Source organism: Barbatula barbatula (genome assembly GCF_947034865.1).
Source record: "Barbatula barbatula genome assembly, chromosome: 24".
Classification (NCBI taxonomy): domain Eukaryota; kingdom Metazoa; phylum Chordata; class Actinopteri; order Cypriniformes; family Nemacheilidae; genus Barbatula; species Barbatula barbatula.
The window spans coordinates 13,929,448-13,948,804 of NC_136787.1; the positions used below are offsets into that span (position 1 = coordinate 13,929,448).

At 49.4% G+C, this 19,357-nt stretch overlaps 1 protein-coding gene across 1 annotated transcript in view; it reads right to left on the bottom strand.

Annotated features, from left to right (window-relative positions):
- The window catches only part of robo3 (roundabout, axon guidance receptor, homolog 3), a 66,242-nt gene extending 52,575 nt beyond the window's left edge, over positions 1-13,667 (bottom strand). Inside the window, exon 1 of the mRNA XM_079449164.1 lies at positions 13,545-13,667. Within this exon, the coding sequence (XP_079305290.1) occupies positions 13,545-13,608 (64 nt within the window). The 5' untranslated portion in view covers positions 13,609-13,667. The remainder of the gene's footprint in view (positions 1-13,544) is intronic.
- Positions 13,668-19,357: the final 5,690 nt, after the last annotated feature.

Genomic DNA, 19,357 nt, shown 5'->3' on the forward strand with positions numbered 1-19,357 from the left:
GATGCTTGTATACAAGATATGTACCATGACTTTTTACCTAAAGATATTCATGTAGAATGATTTATGTTTGAAATAAACTCAAGACGTCTTGAATATTAATTACGAAAAAACTGTACGTATTAGAAAAGACACATTTGTGAAGTTGTCAAATAACATGGTATGACTTCAATACCACAAACATATAAAATTGACAGGATATACAGTACCGTGCAAAAGAATTAGGCACATTAGATTCATTGTCGTTGGTTGACACATGCAGGCTATTTCTTTCGCCTTGCCGTGGGCGTACTTTTCCAGGAGAATTGCCCAACAAGGGACTAAGAAAAGTTGTTACGTAACGGTTTTTCATGTTGGAAAAAAGCTTTTTGAAACCAATACGAACCTTAGCGGAGTGTATCGAGCACAGAAATACTAAATAACACTGTAAAGAAGTCAGAATGCATGAAACACCGTTGCACATGCCCTTTAAGATTTATTTATATATTTTAGTATAGTGTGAAATGTAAGAGCAATTAATTTAGATTTACACTCATTCTTTGAAATCATTCAGGACTTTGCCATTAACTGTAATAATATGGTAGGGTTTTTCTATTACACACTGAGACTTGATCTTTCCATCATTGAGTCAGACAAGTATCTTGGTGATGTTGGCACAGTTCTGTCTTAGTTATTTCTATCTCTTTATGTAATTCCTGCCTGACTCAATGATTTTAAGAGATTTTAGATCATTGTGTGGGCCATATAGTCTGTTGTTGTACATACACACTAAAGCAGAAGATAAGCCTTTATCTTAAAAAAATTATATAAAGCAATCTTATATTCCTAATACATTTGCACACTACTAAATAGAAAGTGCCCATTTTAAGGATAAATACAGACTTTCTGACGGATAAGATCATCATACCAACCCCATCTGGCTTCTCAATTTCTTTGAAAACCTTCTCACTTCACAAAATAAACAGTACTTCAAATGAACCTTCCTCTGCTCAGAGTCCGCTGAAGGTATTGATCCCTCTTTAGATTCCCTGGAGAGACTTGCAGGAAAGAGAAGAGGAATAAATAAGTTTCTTTCAGCACTTCGACCTGTTAGTGAGAATCTCTTTAAGTGTTGACCCTAAACCCTGCAATCTCAAACAACACCAAGCTCCAATTCCTCAGGAGATCAAGCCATGAAGCGTAAACAACCTCTCGGTCACCCTGGCCTTGTCCAAGTAGCTCATTTCTCTAGCGCAAAGGGGTTTTACAGTGCCCTCCGCGTTTCTTTGGAATTTGTTTACTTTTTATGTAGCTGGATACAAAGTTACGTACCAGTTCTCTGAATTTACCGGCTTCATTAAGATTCTGCAAGCCAAGTCTCCGTGAAGGCAGAACAATAATACCACATTCTGTTTTCCCTGACCTCCTGTAATTCAAACTCTCAGCCCTAAAGAAAAACACATCTGGAATACATGTCAATGCATATCACATATCTCAAGGGGGTGTTCACGTCTCCTATGAAGGAAGAAGTTGGGAATAAATGATAAATTATGCATGGTAGTGACAGTGGAGCCCCGGCCCAGCTGCTCTGTGTTGTCTGGACCTCTTCGGTGCCCCGTTAATAGAAGTGGCCCTATAGGGGCGACCGGCATACCACTGGTAGAGATAGCATCAGTTCCCTATCGATACTTCACTCGTACTGCGTAGCAGGACGCTATGGGGAAAACTCCTTTTTCTCCGATGACTGAAGCAATTCAAAAGCGCAGTGAAAACTGCACGGTGATTGGTTGGAAAAAAGCAGAGCTTTAAACCAATCGTAGCGGAGCTGCCGGACCAATGGCGATGGCACCCGCCAAAATGGGCGGGGCTTATGGCTATATAAGCGGACACATCGCCGTAGGGTCTTCAGATCTCTTCTCCTTCAGCGACGACTCGTCTTCGCTTCCCGAGACTGACTGCTTCGCCGTCGAGAGAGCACCTGCAGCGGATTCGACTTTCGGCTCAGCGCCTTCGCTCCAGCGGATTCATCAGCGGCTTCGCTCCGGCGGCTTCTGTTGGCGTCTTCGCGTGTGAGCGGCTTAGCGATCCAGCCGGTCTTTTCCCTGCCGCTATCCGGCGAATCTAAAGAGCAATTTTCACGCTTTCTTTTCAGAGAGCGTTTAGAGCAAATTTCCTGCGGCATTTACGTGCAGTTTTCACTGCGCTACAATGCCGCGTCGTCCCTGTCGCTCGTGTGGGGTTTTCCTGCACGCTGTCGACGGTCACGACGAGTGCGTTTCATGTCTGGGTCTCTCCCATGCAGAGAACGCGCTAAAAGAGACGGAATGCTCTCACTGCGAGAGTATGAGTCTCTCCTCTCTGCGCTCGCGGATAGCTTTCTTTTCAGAGAGTGACTCCGCCCCTCGATCCCCGCCGCCGCTGCTCGCACAGGACTCTGTGCGACAGAAGCAGCGGGGTAGAGGAGCTAAGCGCTCGGGGAAACGCGAGCTCACGCCGGCACGCCGTGCCTCGCTTTCCCCGCAGAGAGATGTTTCCCCGGTTTGTTTCACCCGAACAGATCAGCGTCCACTGGCGGCCGCCTGTGACATGATCTCGTTCGGTGGAAACGAACCGGAGGATGACGACGCCATGTCGTTAGCGGCTTCAGACGGGGAGGAGTTAGCGGGCTCGCTGGATGACCCCGCCCCCTCGCCGTCTCCAGAACCCGGCGGACACGCCCCCAGTGCGGACTCCGAGCTCTTCCGGGTCCTCACGAAGGCGGTTAACGAGCTGGGTTTGGAGTGGTCTCCCCCAGAGGAACCCTCTCGCAGCCGCTTGGACGAGTGGTTTTTGCCGGGGCGCCGTCAGGCTCCTCGTCAACGTAACTCACCGTTCTTTCCAGAAGTTCACGGCGAACTCACGAAGTCATGGCGCGCCCCCTACTCGGCCCGTCTTCGACCTTCTTCCTCCTCTGCGCTTACCTCCGTGGACGGCGCAGAGGAAAAAGGATACGAGAAGCTACCCCCCCTCGATGAGTCTGTGGCCGCACATCTGTGTCCGCCCGCAGCCATCGGATGGAGGGCTAAAGCGTCTCATCCTTCCAAGCCGTGCAGGACCACCTCGGCCCTCGCTGGACGCGCATACTCGTCCTCAGGCCAGGCGGCTTCAGCGCTTCACTCCATGGCTGTGCTCCAGGTCTATCAGGCCAAGCTCCTCCAAGGCATGGATGAGTCCGACCCTGACCCTGCGCTCTTCAGAGAGCTACGGAGCGCGACGGATCTTGCTCTACGCGCCACCAAGGCCACGGCCCAGGCGATAGGCAGATCCATGGCCAGCTTGGTGGTGCTTGAGCGTCATCTATGGCTGACGCTCACGGAGATCAAGGATGCGGATAAGGTCCCCTTCCTGGATGCTCCTATTTCCACGACCGGCCTCTTCGGACCGGCGGTGGAGGGTTTCGCAGAACGCTTCACGGCAGCGCAGAAGTCTTCGCAAGCCATGAGGCACTTTCTGCCTAAAAGACCCGGATCTCGGCCGGTGGCGAGCCATCCTAAGCCAGCCTCGACGCAACAGCCGGTAAGAACCCCTGCTGCTCAGAAGGCTTCGGGAGCTGACAGCCGTCAGCGCTCCCGATCTGGACGGCGCTTCCCGCATCCTCAGCGACAAGGTCCCCGGCCAAAGATCACGCTGGACCCCGCGCCTCAGGCCCCATCCTGAGCCCGATGCGAGGAAGAGGAAGGCTACAGGGCCCGCTCCAGCCGGCCCTCCTTCAAAGACTGCTCTCATGTCTGCCAGGTCACCCCGTTCAGTTCCGGGTGCCGGCAAAAATGTTTTATTAAAATGCAATGTTGGAAGTGCGGGGCCTTTTCTAACGCCCACACCACATTCTGCAAAATGTTTAATAAAACACAAACTTTGTCAAAAAAAGAGCAAACTTCCTCTTCCATTGTTCCTGGGAGTCAAGCCCCCAAAAGGCGGCGTATCTCCTCTTTACACCCAAACCCTTGCCACCCGGGCCAAGGCCTGGAGAGCCATCCCCGGGGTATCAGACTGGGTTCTGGAAATAATATCCCAAGGATATTCACTCCAGTTTGCTCGTCGACCCCCGCGCTTTCGCGGGGTCGTCCCCACCCGAGTGCAGGACTCAAATTCTCACGTTCTGCGCACGGAGTTGAGGAATTTACTGGGAAAAAGAGCCATAGAAATGGTTCCCCCAGACCAAATCGAGTCAGGCTTCTACAGCCGGTACTTTCTAGTACCAAAGAAGGACGGCGGCTTCCGCCCCATCCTCGATCTCAGGCATCTGAATCACGCCCTTATGAAACGGCGCTTCAGGATGCTCACGATGAAGCAGATCCTCTCGCAAATACGCCCAGAGGACTGGTTCTTCTCCCTGGACCTGGAAGATGCTTACTTCCACATTCAGATAGCCCCTCGTCACAGACGATTCTTGAGATTCGCCTACGAGGGAATTGCTTATCAATACACGGTCCTTCCATTCGGACTTTCTCTAGCTCCCCGCACTTTCACGAAGTGCATGGACGCGGCTCTTTCCCCTCTCAGACAGAAGGGAATCCGCATTCTGAATTACCTCGACGACTGGCTTGTTCTAGCCCAGTCGGAGGACGAGCTAAAGTCTCACAGATCCCTCCTCCTCAGCCACCTGGAGTGCCTGGGACTCAGGATCAATCTTGCCAAGAGCGCACTGTCACCCAGCCAAAACATTTTGTTCCTGGGAACAGTCTTCGACTCAAAACGCATGACCGCCAGAATTTCTCCAGACCGAGCTCTGGTCATTCGACGGCTCGCGGCCTCATTCACACCCGGGGTTTCACGCCCCCTCAGGGTTTTTCAGAAAATGCTAGGTCTGATGGCCTCTGCATCTCAGGTACTGAGTCTGGGCATCCTCCGGATGCGCCCCCTCCAGTACTGGCTGAAGCCCAGAGTTCCTCCACACGCTTGGCGTCTTGGTCGACTGCGTGTTGTGGTGAATCAAGCCTGCGTAACCGCCCTAGCCTCGTGGAAAGATCCCCTTTGGCTAGAGCAGGGTGTGCCCATGGGCTCCACATCCAGCCGGAAAGTGGTCACGACAGACGCCTCCAACACGGGTTGGGGGGCTCTGTGCGATGGCGACCCGGCCTTCGGCCTCTGGTCGAACCAGGAAGGAAGCCTCCATATCAACTACCTGGAAATGCAGGCAGTATGGTTGGCCCTCCGCTACTTCCTACCGGTGCTAAAAGATCGTCACGTCTTAGTCCGATCAGACAGCATGACGGTAGTATCTTACATAAATCACCAGGGAGGCCTCTCCTCAAGACGCCTTTTTTCCCTAGTTTCTCACCTCTTGGAATGGGCCCAGTCCAATCTGCGCTCACTGAGGGCAACTCACCTTCCAGGCAAACTGAACCGGGGAGCAGATATGCTATCTCGGAGCAATGTTCCTTCAGACGAATGGACGCTCCACCCCATGTCGGTTCAACAAATCTGGAAACTCTTCGGCAAGGCAGAAGTCGACCTTTTTGCCTCAGAAGACAATACTCACTGCCCGACGTACTTCTCGAAGGGCAAGGACGCCTTGGCCCACGCTTGGCCCAACCGGCTCCTCTATGCTTTTCCCCCGATCGCGCTCTTGCAGCAGACGATCAGGAGAATCAGGGATCAAGCTCACCGAGTGCTTTTGGTAGCCCCTCTGTGGACGAACCAGCCTTGGGTCGCAGATCTCTCCCAGCTGCTAATAGCAGCCCCGTGGCCCATTCCCCTGAGGCGGGACCTCCTCTCTCAGGCAGGGAACACGATATGGCACCCCCAGCCAGAGCTGTGGGCTCTGCACCTTTGGCCTCTCGACGGGAGCCTACGGACCTCCCAGAGAGCGTACTGAACACCATATCACAAGCTAGAGCTCCGTCTACTAGACGCCTCTACGCCCTCAAATGGTCTGTCTTCGCCTCCTGGTGTACAACACGCGGCGCTGACCCAGTGTCCTGTGACGTATCACTGATACTGTCATTTTTACAAGAGTTGTTGGATAACGGCCGTGCCCCTTCCACACTCAAGGTCTATGTGGCGGCTATTTCAGCCTCACATACCCACATCGGAGGACAAGGAGTGGGCAAGAACGATCTTGTCGTTCGTTTCCTGAAGGGCTCCAGGCGGCTACACCCCCCTCGCCCTCTTACAGTTCCCTCTTGGGATCTGCCCACGGTCCTGAGGGCTCTAAAGGGTCCTCCCTTTGAGCCGCTGCTATCTGCGGACCTCCGTCCTTTGACGCTCAAGACCGCTCTGCTTCTCGCTTTAGCATCGGTGAAGCGTGTGAGTGACTTACAGGCTCTCTCTGTGAGCTCATCCTGTCTGGAATTTGGGCCTGGCGACGCCAGAGTCGTTCTCAAACCAAGACATGGCTATGTACCTAAGGTGCTCTCTACTCCGTTCAGAGCACAGGTTATTTCGCTCTCTGCTCTCCCCTCCTCAGAGCGGGATCCAGAGCTTAGTCTGCTCTGCCCAGTCAGAGCGTTAAGAATATACTTTGAGCGCTCCGCCCCATTCAGACGGTCGGAACAGCTCTTTGTGTGCTTCGGTGACCGCACCAAAGGGTCCTCGGTCTCGAAACATAGACTATCGAAGTGGATAGTTGAGGCTATATCGCTGGCTTACTCTTCCTTGGGCCTTCAATGCCCCACGGGAATTAGAGCCCATTCCACTAGAGGCGTTGCCTCTTCCTGGGCATGGTATAGCGGTGTCTCTATAAAAGATATCTGTGCGGCGGCCTGCTGGGCTTCGCCGTCCACTTTTACAAGGTTTTATAACCTGGACGTTCCGGCCCTTCAGGCCCGGGTCCTTTCTGCTTGAATTAGGTCGCTGAGCCATGGCTATGGCCACGCCAGCACTTAATTACTTTGGGACGATAACCGGTCTAGGCCACCTTCTAGCTTGGCCTCTACCGCTTTCAGGGTTTCCCTGCTTTACTCCGTCTCCGAGCCCAGGCTCCGAGACCATTTATGTTTTTCGTTCCATCTGTAGCACGGCGTGATTATACTTGTTCCCCATAGCGTCCTGCTACGCAGTACGAGTGAAGTATCGATAGGGAACGTACTCGGTTACTTACGTAACCTCGGTTCCCTGAGATACGGGAACGAGTACTGCGTTCCTTGCCGTGCTACGAGCTGCTGTGTCGTCGCTTCAGTCGAAGTAACCTGAAGACCCTACGGCGATGTGTCCGCTTATATAGCCATAAGCCCCGCCCATTTTGGCGGGTGCCATCGCCATTGGTCCGGCAGCTCCGCTACGATTGGTTTAAAGCTCTGCTTTTTTCCAACCAATCACCGTGCAGTTTTCACTGCGCTTTTGAATTGCTTCAGTCATCGGAGAAAAAGGAGTTTTCCCCATAGCGTCCTGCTACGCAGTACTCGTTCCCGTATCTCAGGGAACCGAGGTTACGTAAGTAACCGAGTACGTTTCCTGGTTCTGGAGCACCAGAAACCTCCTTGTTCCAGTGGATTAATCTCAACAGTGTCCCCCTCATGCGCTTTCCGCTTGACCAACACCCGACCCAAGGACAGCCCACACAGAATCACAAATTTAACAGGAAGTGAAATTTTCACTGTGAGCTATCTAACTCTAAAGCATATCTAGATTCACTGAAATTATCCCTCAAGACAGCCATTTTTCACCTCCAGGTCAAATACCAATGAAAGGTAAAACAAAGCGTATTTGGGCTTTGAAGTCACGTGCTCCTCATCAAAAATGATACAGCCGCTTTAAAATTCTTTCAATCTTCAATGGCCGGCGCCCTCAATGGCGGGCCAACCTGACTATTCATGAAGCGAATCTTTGAAAGTCAAACACACAAAGATAAAAAGGAATAGGGCGTAGTCAGCACTGTATGGATGGGCTTCATGTTAAATGCATGCTTAGGGTAGGCATGCTTTGAATACGATGCCAATGATTAGCTCTACGTTCAACATTTGTCTTTTCCCGGCACAGCAGGAACTCTGCATTTCTCCCTGAGGTACAGGAGACAACATATCACATTCAGGATGTGTTCTTGTTGCTCCGATGGCTCAAGATTGCAACAGGAAATGAGGGGTTGGAAAACCCCTAGGCTTCCTTTGGTACTAGCCCTAACCTGTGTATGTTTTCAGAAATCTAGGAGGGTAGAGTTGGAATATATGGCATTTAGTGATTTAATTAGTGATTCACACGTTTAACAGGTTTAGCATTTAAGTCAAGTGGTGCTTGCAGATTGTGGGTGTTTTGCATAAGAATGACTCATGAACACGCTCGCTCTCTGTATGTCGGGCTAGAAGATTGACACGTGAAGAGAAACCTTTCTTGAAAGCCATGTGAGATATACGTTTTATTAATTTGCTGCATACTGCTAACATTTCAAAAGTAAAAAGACAAAGTAAGTAGACAACTTTTGAGGGTAAAAATATCATAAATGTGCTATTTTGGCCTTGAAACAGAATATGGTACTATGACCGATATGAATGGCAAGCGCTATACATTGCTGGGAATGTAATTACCAAAAAACCTGCATTTAATTAGTACATTTCTGGGAATGAACTGGGGGTCACCAACTAAATCGCTTCATTTTTTATCGATTGTACTAATGCACATCTTATAAAAAACGTGCACTAATCTTATAATTTTATATGTTTATATCATTGCTGCCTTTTAAAAAAAATATATATATCTTTTTCATATAATGTAAAACTGTTAAAGGCGCAATAGTGATCTATTTGAATTGAATTACATTTACGCATTTGTAGGGACTTACATTGCATTATACTCTGTGCCGATCGGTTCCTAATCTTCAGGGCCAGCAATAATTCAAAATATGTGTTTCAGCGCGTCATGTGTTCGGCGCAACACACAACCTATGTGCATCATGTCAAAATATGTGCCTGCTGCTGACGCGTCGAAAGGGTTTATGATAAAAGAGACGCTCGTGTACAAAAGATACTTGCTTAGTCTAATGTGTAATCAGTGTTACGTATTAAGCAAGTGTCTCTGCTATGCTTGCCTGGTTCATGGCTACACTAGTGCACAAACATTAGCTTAAATTCTTACTCTAATAGAAAATATTTTACGTGCTGATATAAAAAATGTCCAATAATACAGTATGAAGACACTGACACCATAGAAAAACACTCACAACATTCTTTGAATTGCACTCAAGGACCAGTTGCATCCCAGCCAAGCTGTGATTTTGATCTACACTGCCGTTAAACAACAAGCGTGTAAGTAATGTCCATGACTAAGAGCCCTCTGAACCCAGCCAGCAACCAAACAGCAAACAGTTATTTACCGAAACAACAGATCACGGCTGATGAGGATCTGGGGAACTAAAAGCCAAATAACAAATTTTAACAGCATGAAAAATGTGTAAACAGAGGCACCAGGAAAAGGAGAAAGGATGTGCCTTTATAATCTAGCAGCAGTGCCTGCCGAGTCATTAAACTGGGGCTCCTGATGAGAGAGCACACATGGCCCCAGGTCCTTACTCCTTTTATTTACAGTGCACCCGACACATACACAGACACACGCCAGGTCTGTTCACATCAACCGCCAAACACCACAAATACAACAAAGACCTGAGATTTGTGCCCCTCAAAGGGTTTTATTACGCAAACACTCGAAGCGCAAACCGTCTGTTTAAGAATTTGATTGAGTTGTTTCTCAGTGTGAGAGTTTGATAATCTGGATTCAGCGGGCGTTGATAATGAGCAGTCATACGGAGATGTTTGTCTGGGTTCCTACTAAATAAGCAAAATGTGGGGATAAGAGAAGAATTGTAATCATTCTTAGGCACAAGTGTTTTTTCTAAAACATCTGATTTGAACTGACTGAGAGCAGGCTGTGAATTCTACAGTACCAGACATGTAGATAGTAGGATTCTTTCGTCTGGCTTTGCGAGTGGCAGCCTGAGCATGCGGATTGTCCCCACGGCTACCCGCAGCTTCACCGAGGGCATTCCTGCAGCTCTCACAGGGACACAGATAAACCGCAGACCCCACTTCAGAGGTGCTTAAAAAGCTTAGTCTAATGAATGTAACTGTGTGTAGAGAATTATGAAGTGTGCACGAATGTGGGTGTTTTTGAATGCAATTCCTTCCAATCTTTTCTTGAACAACAGTGAATTTAAATGTTGTGAAAAATGAGATGCAGTATCCTCTACTCTCCAGGGGCTGAACAAGCTAAAACTTATAAGTAGTAAGTCTTCACTTACAAAAAAGGATTACTCTGTGATACTTTGCTATTGGATTAGGAAAGCAACAAACAAATGCAGCTTAATGTATGCCCGTTTTAAAATCTTTGCCTACTACATAAATACCAACAGATTAAATAGAAAATGGACATAGTCTACATTTTCTAATCTTAAACCCTGCTTTATGCTTCAGATAGCCAGATGCATCATATGTGCCAGAGAATTAACCACTAGTACATATTAGATTATATTAACAGTATGTGCACAATGCATTATGGGCCATTAAAATAATATATGCCTGGTAACACAGACAACACTTAAAACTAGTCCCAGAGTAAAATAAACGATTGAACTGTCTTAACGGAAAATAAATTGCCCTGACATATGTAATGTAATTGCCATTGTTTTGTCTCAATATGCACACCAGTAATGTTTTATATCATTTTAATAAAAGCAACATAAATATCCTAATTTAACTACGGCATAGTCCTGGCTTAAGATAAGCCTTGTTTGTGACACCGAGCCATTGTGTAAAATAAGATAAGAGAGAGTCAAGAAATTCCCATATTTGAATCAAATGAATCAACAAGTGAATTCTGTATATACAGTATGTCCTCTCAACATTAAACTTTAAATCCATTAACCTTGACATAGTCTTACTATACCAAAGTGGCCACCACCAATAACAAAATACACCTTCCTAATGTTTCACAGTTAAGGTCACCGTTAAGTTTTAACAGTAAGCTTTAAGAAAGCATAAAGAAAACAAAAAATCTTACAAATTCAAGGGCCCCAATCAGTGTATTGGTCTCATTCAACGGATTCCTTGTCTTGTTTTTCCTATTTGAAACATGGCTTTGGGGGTCACCAACGCCACTGCCACTGGAACTAATGCGTAGGGCTATTAAACTGTCTTCATCTGTGGACACAGACACAGGTTTCGACAGATTGATGCCAATGCATTGTGTTGTGTCCCTTTTTACCCCCACACAGCCACGACAGCCTGAGCCGAAGTCTTTAGGGTTTATTTCAAACTTCCTGTCAGCGCTAGACTCGTAAACCGGAGCCTTATGTCCTTGTCTTCTTCACATGACCAATTAAAAGGCTGCTCTAGCCGCAAGAGGAGATGATATAAAACGGCTATTTTAGGACATGATTTGAGCTCTCGCGTTGTAAAATATGGAAACATGGTCTAATCAAAGGTGTCATTTTTTAAAAAGCAAATTAAAAGGGTTTTTGAACATTTGCAGTTAATATGAGTTCTTTGACAAGACATCTGTGGCAACGACAAGAGAGAGAAAGATACTGCCAAGCTGTTTTGTCTCCCGGCAGGCATGGATTCAGTAAAGAGCGTGAATTCGCCGGGACAGAAATCAGACTGAGATATCAGACATGCTCGGTAGGAGATGCGCTGTTTATCTCCCCCTTATAGACAACCCCTCGACAGCACAATGTTTACACAGAAGAGACAAGGAGTTTGGGCAAATGCGTGTAAGGGAAAGGCAGGCTTCTCTGTGTCACACCTCTCATGTAAACGCACACAAACATTCCTCACTTCTGATCTGAGGAACATCGACGAGAGACACAAGACATCAAAATAAGCTGAAACGCACAGAGGAAAACCTTAAATGACACAATTTATGCGAAAAGTCGCATAGCTTTTGAAACACTGCCAATCAAAGGGGAATACAGTATAGGGCATCGCAGTAGGCAACTTAAATCTTTTTCTTTTCGTTAAAACGGTGTCAAAAAATACAAATGAATTCAATTTCAATTAAAAATGAAAAAGTGTCTATATAAAATGAAGTAATTTCCAGTGAGGTTCATTTAATTTAAAGGGTCTCATTACCGAGTCAAATACCCGATCCAAGGCCTGCTGTTGTTAAATGCATGTTTGGGGACAATCCGGGGAAAAACTAACAGCTGTTTGTGGCTGTTTAAAATGACTTCAAAAGGACCCAAGTCAACACATGTCCTCCTTGAGCTACAAACACACAAACGCAACACAGATAAACAAAATACGCAACACTCCCACACCAACTAAATCCCGGACAGGATCAGATATCTTCAAATGACAAAGTTGAGTGCTTGGGATGTAATTCAATGCCTATTCTTTCAAATCCCTTATCTGGTGTGAGAAGGTGAGAGTAGATAGCCAGCGGGCCGTGAGCACATACCTGCGCTAGATTGACTCAGCTCCCAATGATGAGATGTGGGAAAAGAATGGAACAATTCTGACATGTGATTGGCTAAAGCTGGGTTAAGCTTCTGTCTGAGTGAAAATCCAACCTCACAACCAATTCACTATTTTGGACTCAGGTCTCAGTTTGACCACATGTGCCCATAAAACAGAAGCGAATACTGTATTGGCAATACAAATGAGACTGGTGGCAAATATAGATCTGGTCAAATAAAAAACTGGCGTGTCATTTTATTTCTCGTCTAGGACTGCACTGCCCTTGATTCGATGGCCGATTTCGTCGCCTTTTATATTGGGAAACAGATCTCAGAGGCAATGTTTATTGCTCCATAAAAATGAGCTTCTGCTGGGCAGCACAGCCAGGGCTGATCCAAACATGATAAAATCTGGCCAATGCAAGTCTGAAGCTACAGAGAGGGCAGAGGGTTCACTTCCCTTGAAAGCAAATTTGGGTTTGCCCAAAAGGTATACTGGAAGTTACAGTAAAAATGTTGTAGCGTATTATGATCATAGATAATGTTTAAAAAATTGTCTTTGAAAGAATCCATTTGATTTCATGGGTTGATCATCTACAGTAAATACATTTACTGTAAATTGTTACTATGGCACAGTAAACTGTCAACGGCTGTAATTCATACACAATGTAAATCAAGGATAAATCAATAAATATATTAAATCTATGCAAAGCAACAGCCTAAAACAGCTTAAGTAACGTACCCAAACATTAACCATGGGTATACTACAGGAACGACAGCTTTTTTATATTGATACTACTATAAATATCACTATGATGTCACCACAAAAACTATATTTCAACCATGTTATTCAAAGTAATACTGTGGTACTACAAATGTTAATCAATCTTCCAAAAACAACATGGTTGCACTTTTACCATAATAAACTATGGTTAAAGAGTCATTAAAGCACAACTGAATGAGTCGTTCATGAATATCACTTAAGCCAATGATTTAAAGGTTTAAAAATACAAATCACAATTTACAACTCTGTTGATCCTCGTGTGTACAACTGTCCCGTTATCTCTAAAGGATGCGCGCAATAACAAAAACATCCTACAGAAGACCATTAAGAAACATTTAAGCTTAGAAACGCCAAGACACAACTTTCATAAAGATTGTGATCTCCGTATGACTAAATGTTATATCGTGCTCTCATCCATCTTACCTTGAGACAAACAGACGAACGTGAACGCGATGAAGAGAGCATTTAAAGTCCTGCGAAACTCCATCACCCTTTGAAATAAAGTCCCGTTACACTTTAATCGGACAAACTGATGTCCCTGAATCACCAAAAAAGCGCTACAATCCCGAGCAGACAGTCACATTGATGAACTAGAAAAAAACAAAACCAAAAGCAGATAAAAACAGTTCCCTATCGATACTTCACTCGTACTGCGTAGCAGGACGCTATGGGGAAAACTCCTTTTTCTCCGATGACTGAAGCAATTCAAAAGCGCAGTGAAAACTGCACGGTGATTGGTTGGAAAAAAGCAGAGCTTTAAACCAATCGTAGCGGAGCTGCCGGACCAATGGCGATGGCACCCGCCAAAATGGGCGGGGCTTATGGCTATATAAGCGGACACATCGCCGTAGGGTCTTCAGATCTCTTCTCCTTCAGCGACGACTCGTCTTCGCTTCCCGAGACTGACTGCTTCGCCGTCGAGAGAGCACCTGCAGCGGATTCGACCTTCGGCTCAGCGCCTTCGCTCCAGCGGATTCATCAGCGGCTTCGCTCCGGCGGCTTCTGTTGGCGTCTTCGCGTGTGAGCGGCTTAGCGATCCAGCCGGTCTTTTCCCTGCCGCTATCCGGCGAATCTAAAGAGCAATTTTCACGCTTTCTTTTCAGAGAGCGTTTAGAGCAAATTTCCTGCGGCATTTACGTGCAGTTTTCACTGCGCTACAATGCCGCGTCGTCCCTGTCGCTCGTGTGGGGTTTTCCTGCACGCTGTCGACGGTCACGACGAGTGCGTTTCATGTCTGGGTCTCTCCCATGCAGAGAACGCGCTAAAAGAGACGGAATGCTCTCACTGCGAGAGTATGAGTCTCTCCTCTCTGCGCTCGCGGATAGCTTTCTTTTCAGAGAGTGACTCCGCCCCTCGATCTCCGCCGCCGCTGCTCGCACAGGACTCTGTGCGACAGAAGCAGCGGGGTAGAGGAGCTAAGCGCTCGGGGAAACGCGAGCTCACGCCGGCACGCCGTGCCTCGCTTTCCCCGCAGAGAGATGTTTCCCCGGTTTGTTTCACCCGAACAGATCAGCGTCCACTGGCGGCCGCCTGTGACATGATCTCGTTCGGTGGAAACGAACCGGAGGATGACGACGCCATGTCGTTAGCGGCTTCAGACGGGGAGGAGTTAGCGGGCTCGCTGGATGACCCCGCCCCCTCGCCGTCTCCAGAACCCGGCGGACACGCCCCCAGTGCGGACTCCGAGCTCTTCCGGGTCCTCACGAAGGCGGTTAACGAGCTGGGTTTGGAGTGGTCTCCCCCAGAGGAACCCTCTCGCAGCCGCTTGGACGAGTGGTTTTTGCCGGGGCGCCGTCAGGCTCCTCGTCAACGTAACTCACCGTTCTTTCCAGAAGTTCACGGCGAACTCACGAAGTCATGGCGCGCCCCCTACTCGGCCCGTCTTCGACCTTCTTCCTCCTCTGCGCTCACCTCCGTGGACGGCGCAGAGGAAAAAGGATACGAGAAGCTACCCCCCCTCGATGAGTCTGTGGCCGCACATCTGTGTCCGCCCGCAGCCATCGGATGGAGGGCTAAAGCGTCTCATCCTTCCAAGCCGTGCAGGACCACCTCGGCCCTCGCTGGACGCGCATACTCGTCCTCAGGCCAGGCGGCTTCAGCGCTTCACTCCATGGCTGTGCTCCAGGTCTATCAGGCCAAGCTCCTCCAAGGCATGGATGAGTCCGACCCTGACCCTGCGCTCTTCAGAGAGCTACGGAGCGCGACGGATCTTGCTCTACGCGCCACCAAGGCCACGGCCCAGGCGATAGGCAGATCCATGGCCAGCTTGGTGGTGCTTGAGCGTCATCTATGGCTGACACTCACGGAGATCAAGGATGCGGATAAGGTCCCCTTCCTGGATGCTCCTATTTCCACGACCGGCCTCTTCGGACCGGCGGTGGAGGGTTTCGCAGAACGCTTCACGGCAGCGCAGAAGTCTTCGCAAGCCATGAGGCACTTTCTGCCTAAAAGACCCGGATCTCGGCCGGTGGCGAGCCATCCTAAGCCAGCCTCGACGCAACAGCCGGTAAGAACCCCTGCTGCTCAGAAGGCTTCGGGAGCTGACAGCCGTCAGCGCTCCCGATCTGGACGGCGCTTCCCGCATCCTCAGCGACAAGGTCCCCGGCCAAAGATCACGCTGGACCCCGCGCCTCAGGCCCCATCCTGAGCCCGATGCGAGGAAGAGGAAGGCTACAGGGCCCGCTCCAGCCGGCCCTCCTTCAAAGACTGCTCTCATGTCTGCCAGGTCACCCCGTTCAGTTCCGGGTGCCGGCAAAAATGTTTTATTAAAATGCAATGTTGGAAGTGCGGGGCCTTTTCTAACGCCCACACCACATTCTGCAAAATGTTTAATAAAACACAAACTTTGTCAAAAAAAGAGCAAACTTCCTCTTCCATTGTTCCTGGGAGTCAAGCCCCCAAAAGGCGGCGTATCTCCTCTTTACACCCAAACCCTTGCCACCCGGGCCAAGGCCTGGAGAGCCATCCCCGGGGTATCAGACTGGGTTCTGGAAATAATATCCCAAGGATATTCACTCCAGTTTGCTCGTCGACCCCCGCGCTTTCGCGGGGTCGTCCCCACCCGAGTGCAGGACTCAAATTCTCACGTTCTGCGCACGGAGTTGAGGAATTTACTGGGAAAAAGAGCCATAGAAATGGTTCCCCCAGACCAAATCGAGTCAGGCTTCTACAGCCGGTACTTTCTAGTACCAAAGAAGGACGGCGGCTTCCGCCCCATCCTCGATCTCAGGCATCTGAATCACGCCCTTATGAAACGGCGCTTCAGGATGCTCACGATGAAGCAGATCCTCTCGCAAATACGCCCAGAGGACTGGTTCTTCTCCCTGGACCTGGAAGATGCTTACTTCCACATTCAGATAGCCCCTCGTCACAGACGATTCTTGAGATTCGCCTACGAGGGAATTGCTTATCAATACACGGTCCTTCCATTCGGACTTTCTCTAGCTCCCCGCACTTTCACGAAGTGCATGGACGCGGCTCTTTCCCCTCTCAGACAGAAGGGAATCCGCATTCTGAATTACCTCGACGACTGGCTTGTTCTAGCCCAGTCGGAGGACGAGCTAAAGTCTCACAGATCCCTCCTCCTCAGCCACCTGGAGTGCCTGGGACTCAGGATCAATCTTGCCAAGAGCGCACTGTCACCCAGCCAAAACATTTTGTTCCTGGGAACAGTCTTCGACTCAAAACGCATGACCGCCAGAATTTCTCCAGACCGAGCTCTGGTCATTCGACGGCTCGCGGCCTCATTCACACCCGGGGTTTCACGCCCCCTCAGGGTTTTTCAGAAAATGCTAGGTCTGATGGCCTCTGCATCTCAGGTACTGAGTCTGGGCATCCTCCGGATGCGCCCCCTCCAGTACTGGCTGAAGCCCAGAGTTCCTCCACACGCTTGGCGTCTTGGTCGACTGCGTGTTGTGGTGAATCAAGCCTGCGTAACCGCCCTAGCCTCGTGGAAAGATCCCCTTTGGCTAGAGCAGGGTGTGCCCATGGGCTCCACATCCAGTCGGAAAGTGGTCACGACAGACGCCTCCAACACGGGTTGGGGGGCTCTGTGCGATGGCGACCCGGCCTTCGGCCTCTGGTCGAACCAGGAAGGAAGCCTCCATATCAACTACCAGGAAATGCAGGCAGTATGGTTGGCCCTCCGCTACTTCCTACCGGTGCTAAAAGATCGTCACGTCTTAGTCCGATCAGACAGCATGACGGTAGTATCTTACATAAATCACCAGGGAGGCCTCTCCTCAAGACGCCTTTTTTCCCTAGTTTCTCACCTCTTGGAATGGGCCCAGTCCAATCTGCGCTCACTGAGGGCAACTCACCTTCCAGGCAAACTGAACCGGGGAGCAGATATGCTATCTCGGAGCAATGTTCCTTCAGACGAATGGACGCTCCACCCCATGTCGGTTCAACAAATCTGGAAACTCTTCGGCAAGGCAGAAGTCGACCTTTTTGCCTCAGAAGACAATACTCACTGCCCGACGTACTTCTCGAAGGGCAAGGACGCCTTGGCCCACGCTTGGCCCAACCGGCTCCTCTATGCTTTTCCCCCGATCGCGCTCTTGCAGCAGACGATCAGGAGAATCAGGGATCAAGCTCACCGAGTGCTTTTGGTAGCCCCTCTGTGGACGAACCAGCCTTGGGTCGCAGATCTCTCCCAGCTGCTAATAGCAGCCCCGTGGCCCATTCCCCTGAGGCGGGACCTCCTCTCTCAGGCAGGGAACACGATATGGCACCCCCAGCCAGAGCTGTGGGCTCTGCACCTTTGGCCTCTCGACGGGAGCCTACGGACCTCCCAGAGAGCGTACTGAACACCGTATCACAAGCTAGAGCTCCGTCTACTAGACGCCTCTACGCCCTCAAATGGTCTGTCTTCGCCTCCTGGTGTACAACACGCGGCGCTGACCCAGTGTCCTGTGACGTATCACTGATACTGTCATTTTTACAAGAGTTGTTGGATAACGGCCGTGCCCCTTCCACACTCAAGGTCTATGTGGCGGCTATTTCAGCCTCACATACCCACATCGGAGGACAAGGAGTGGGCAAGAACGATCTTGTCGTTCGTTTCCTGAAGGGCTCCAGGCGGCTACACCCCCCTCGCCCTCTTACAGTTCCCTCTTGGGATCTGCCCACGGTCCTGAGGGCTCTAAAGGGTCCTCCCTTTGAGCCGCTGCTATCTGCGGACCTCCGTCCTTTGACGCTCAAGACCGCTCTGCTTCTCGCTTTAGCATCGGTGAAGCGTGTGAGTGACTTACAGGCTCTCTCTGTGAGCTCATCCTGTCTGGAATTTGGGCCTGGCGACGCCAGAGTCGTTCTCAAACCAAGACATGGCTATGTACCTAAGGTGCTCTCTACTCCGTTCAGAGCACAGGTTATTTCGCTCTCTGCTCTCCCCTCCTCAGAGCGGGATCCAGAGCTTAGTCTGCTCTGCCCAGTCAGAGCGTTAAGAATATACTTTGAGCGCTCCGCCCCATTCAGACGGTCGGAACAGCTCTTTGTGTGCTTCGGTGACCGCACCAAAGGGTCCTCGGTCTCGAAACATAGACTATCGAAGTGGATAGTTGAGGCTATATCGCTGGCTTACTCTTCCTTGGGCCTTCAATGCCCCACGGGAATTAGAGCCCATTCCACTAGAGGCGTTGCCTCTTCCTGGGCGTGGTATAGCGGTGTCTCTATAAAAGATATCTGTGCGGCGGCCTGCTGGGCTTCGCCGTCCACTTTTACAAGGTTTTATAACCTGGACGTTCCGGCCCTTCAGGCCCGGGTCCTTTCTGCTTGAATTAGGTCGCTGAGCCATGGCTATGGCCACGCCAGCACTTAATTACTTTGGGACGATAACCGGTCTAGGCCACCTTCTAGCTTGGCCTCTACCGCTTTCAGGGTTTCCCTGCTTTACTCCGTCTCCGAGCCCAGGCTCCGAGACCATTTATGTTTTTCGTTCCATCTGTAGCACGGCGTGATTATACTTGTTCCCCATAGCGTCCTGCTACGCAGTACGAGTGAAGTATCGATAGGGAACGTACTCGGTTACTTACGTAACCTCGGTTCCCTGAGATACGGGAACGAGTACTGCGTTCCTTGCCGTGCTACGAGCTGCTGTGTCGTCGCTTCAGTCGAAGTAACCTGAAGACCCTACGGCGATGTGTCCGCTTATATAGCCATAAGCCCCGCCCATTTTGGCGGGTGCCATCGCCATTGGTCCGGCAGCTCCGCTACGATTGGTTTAAAGCTCTGCTTTT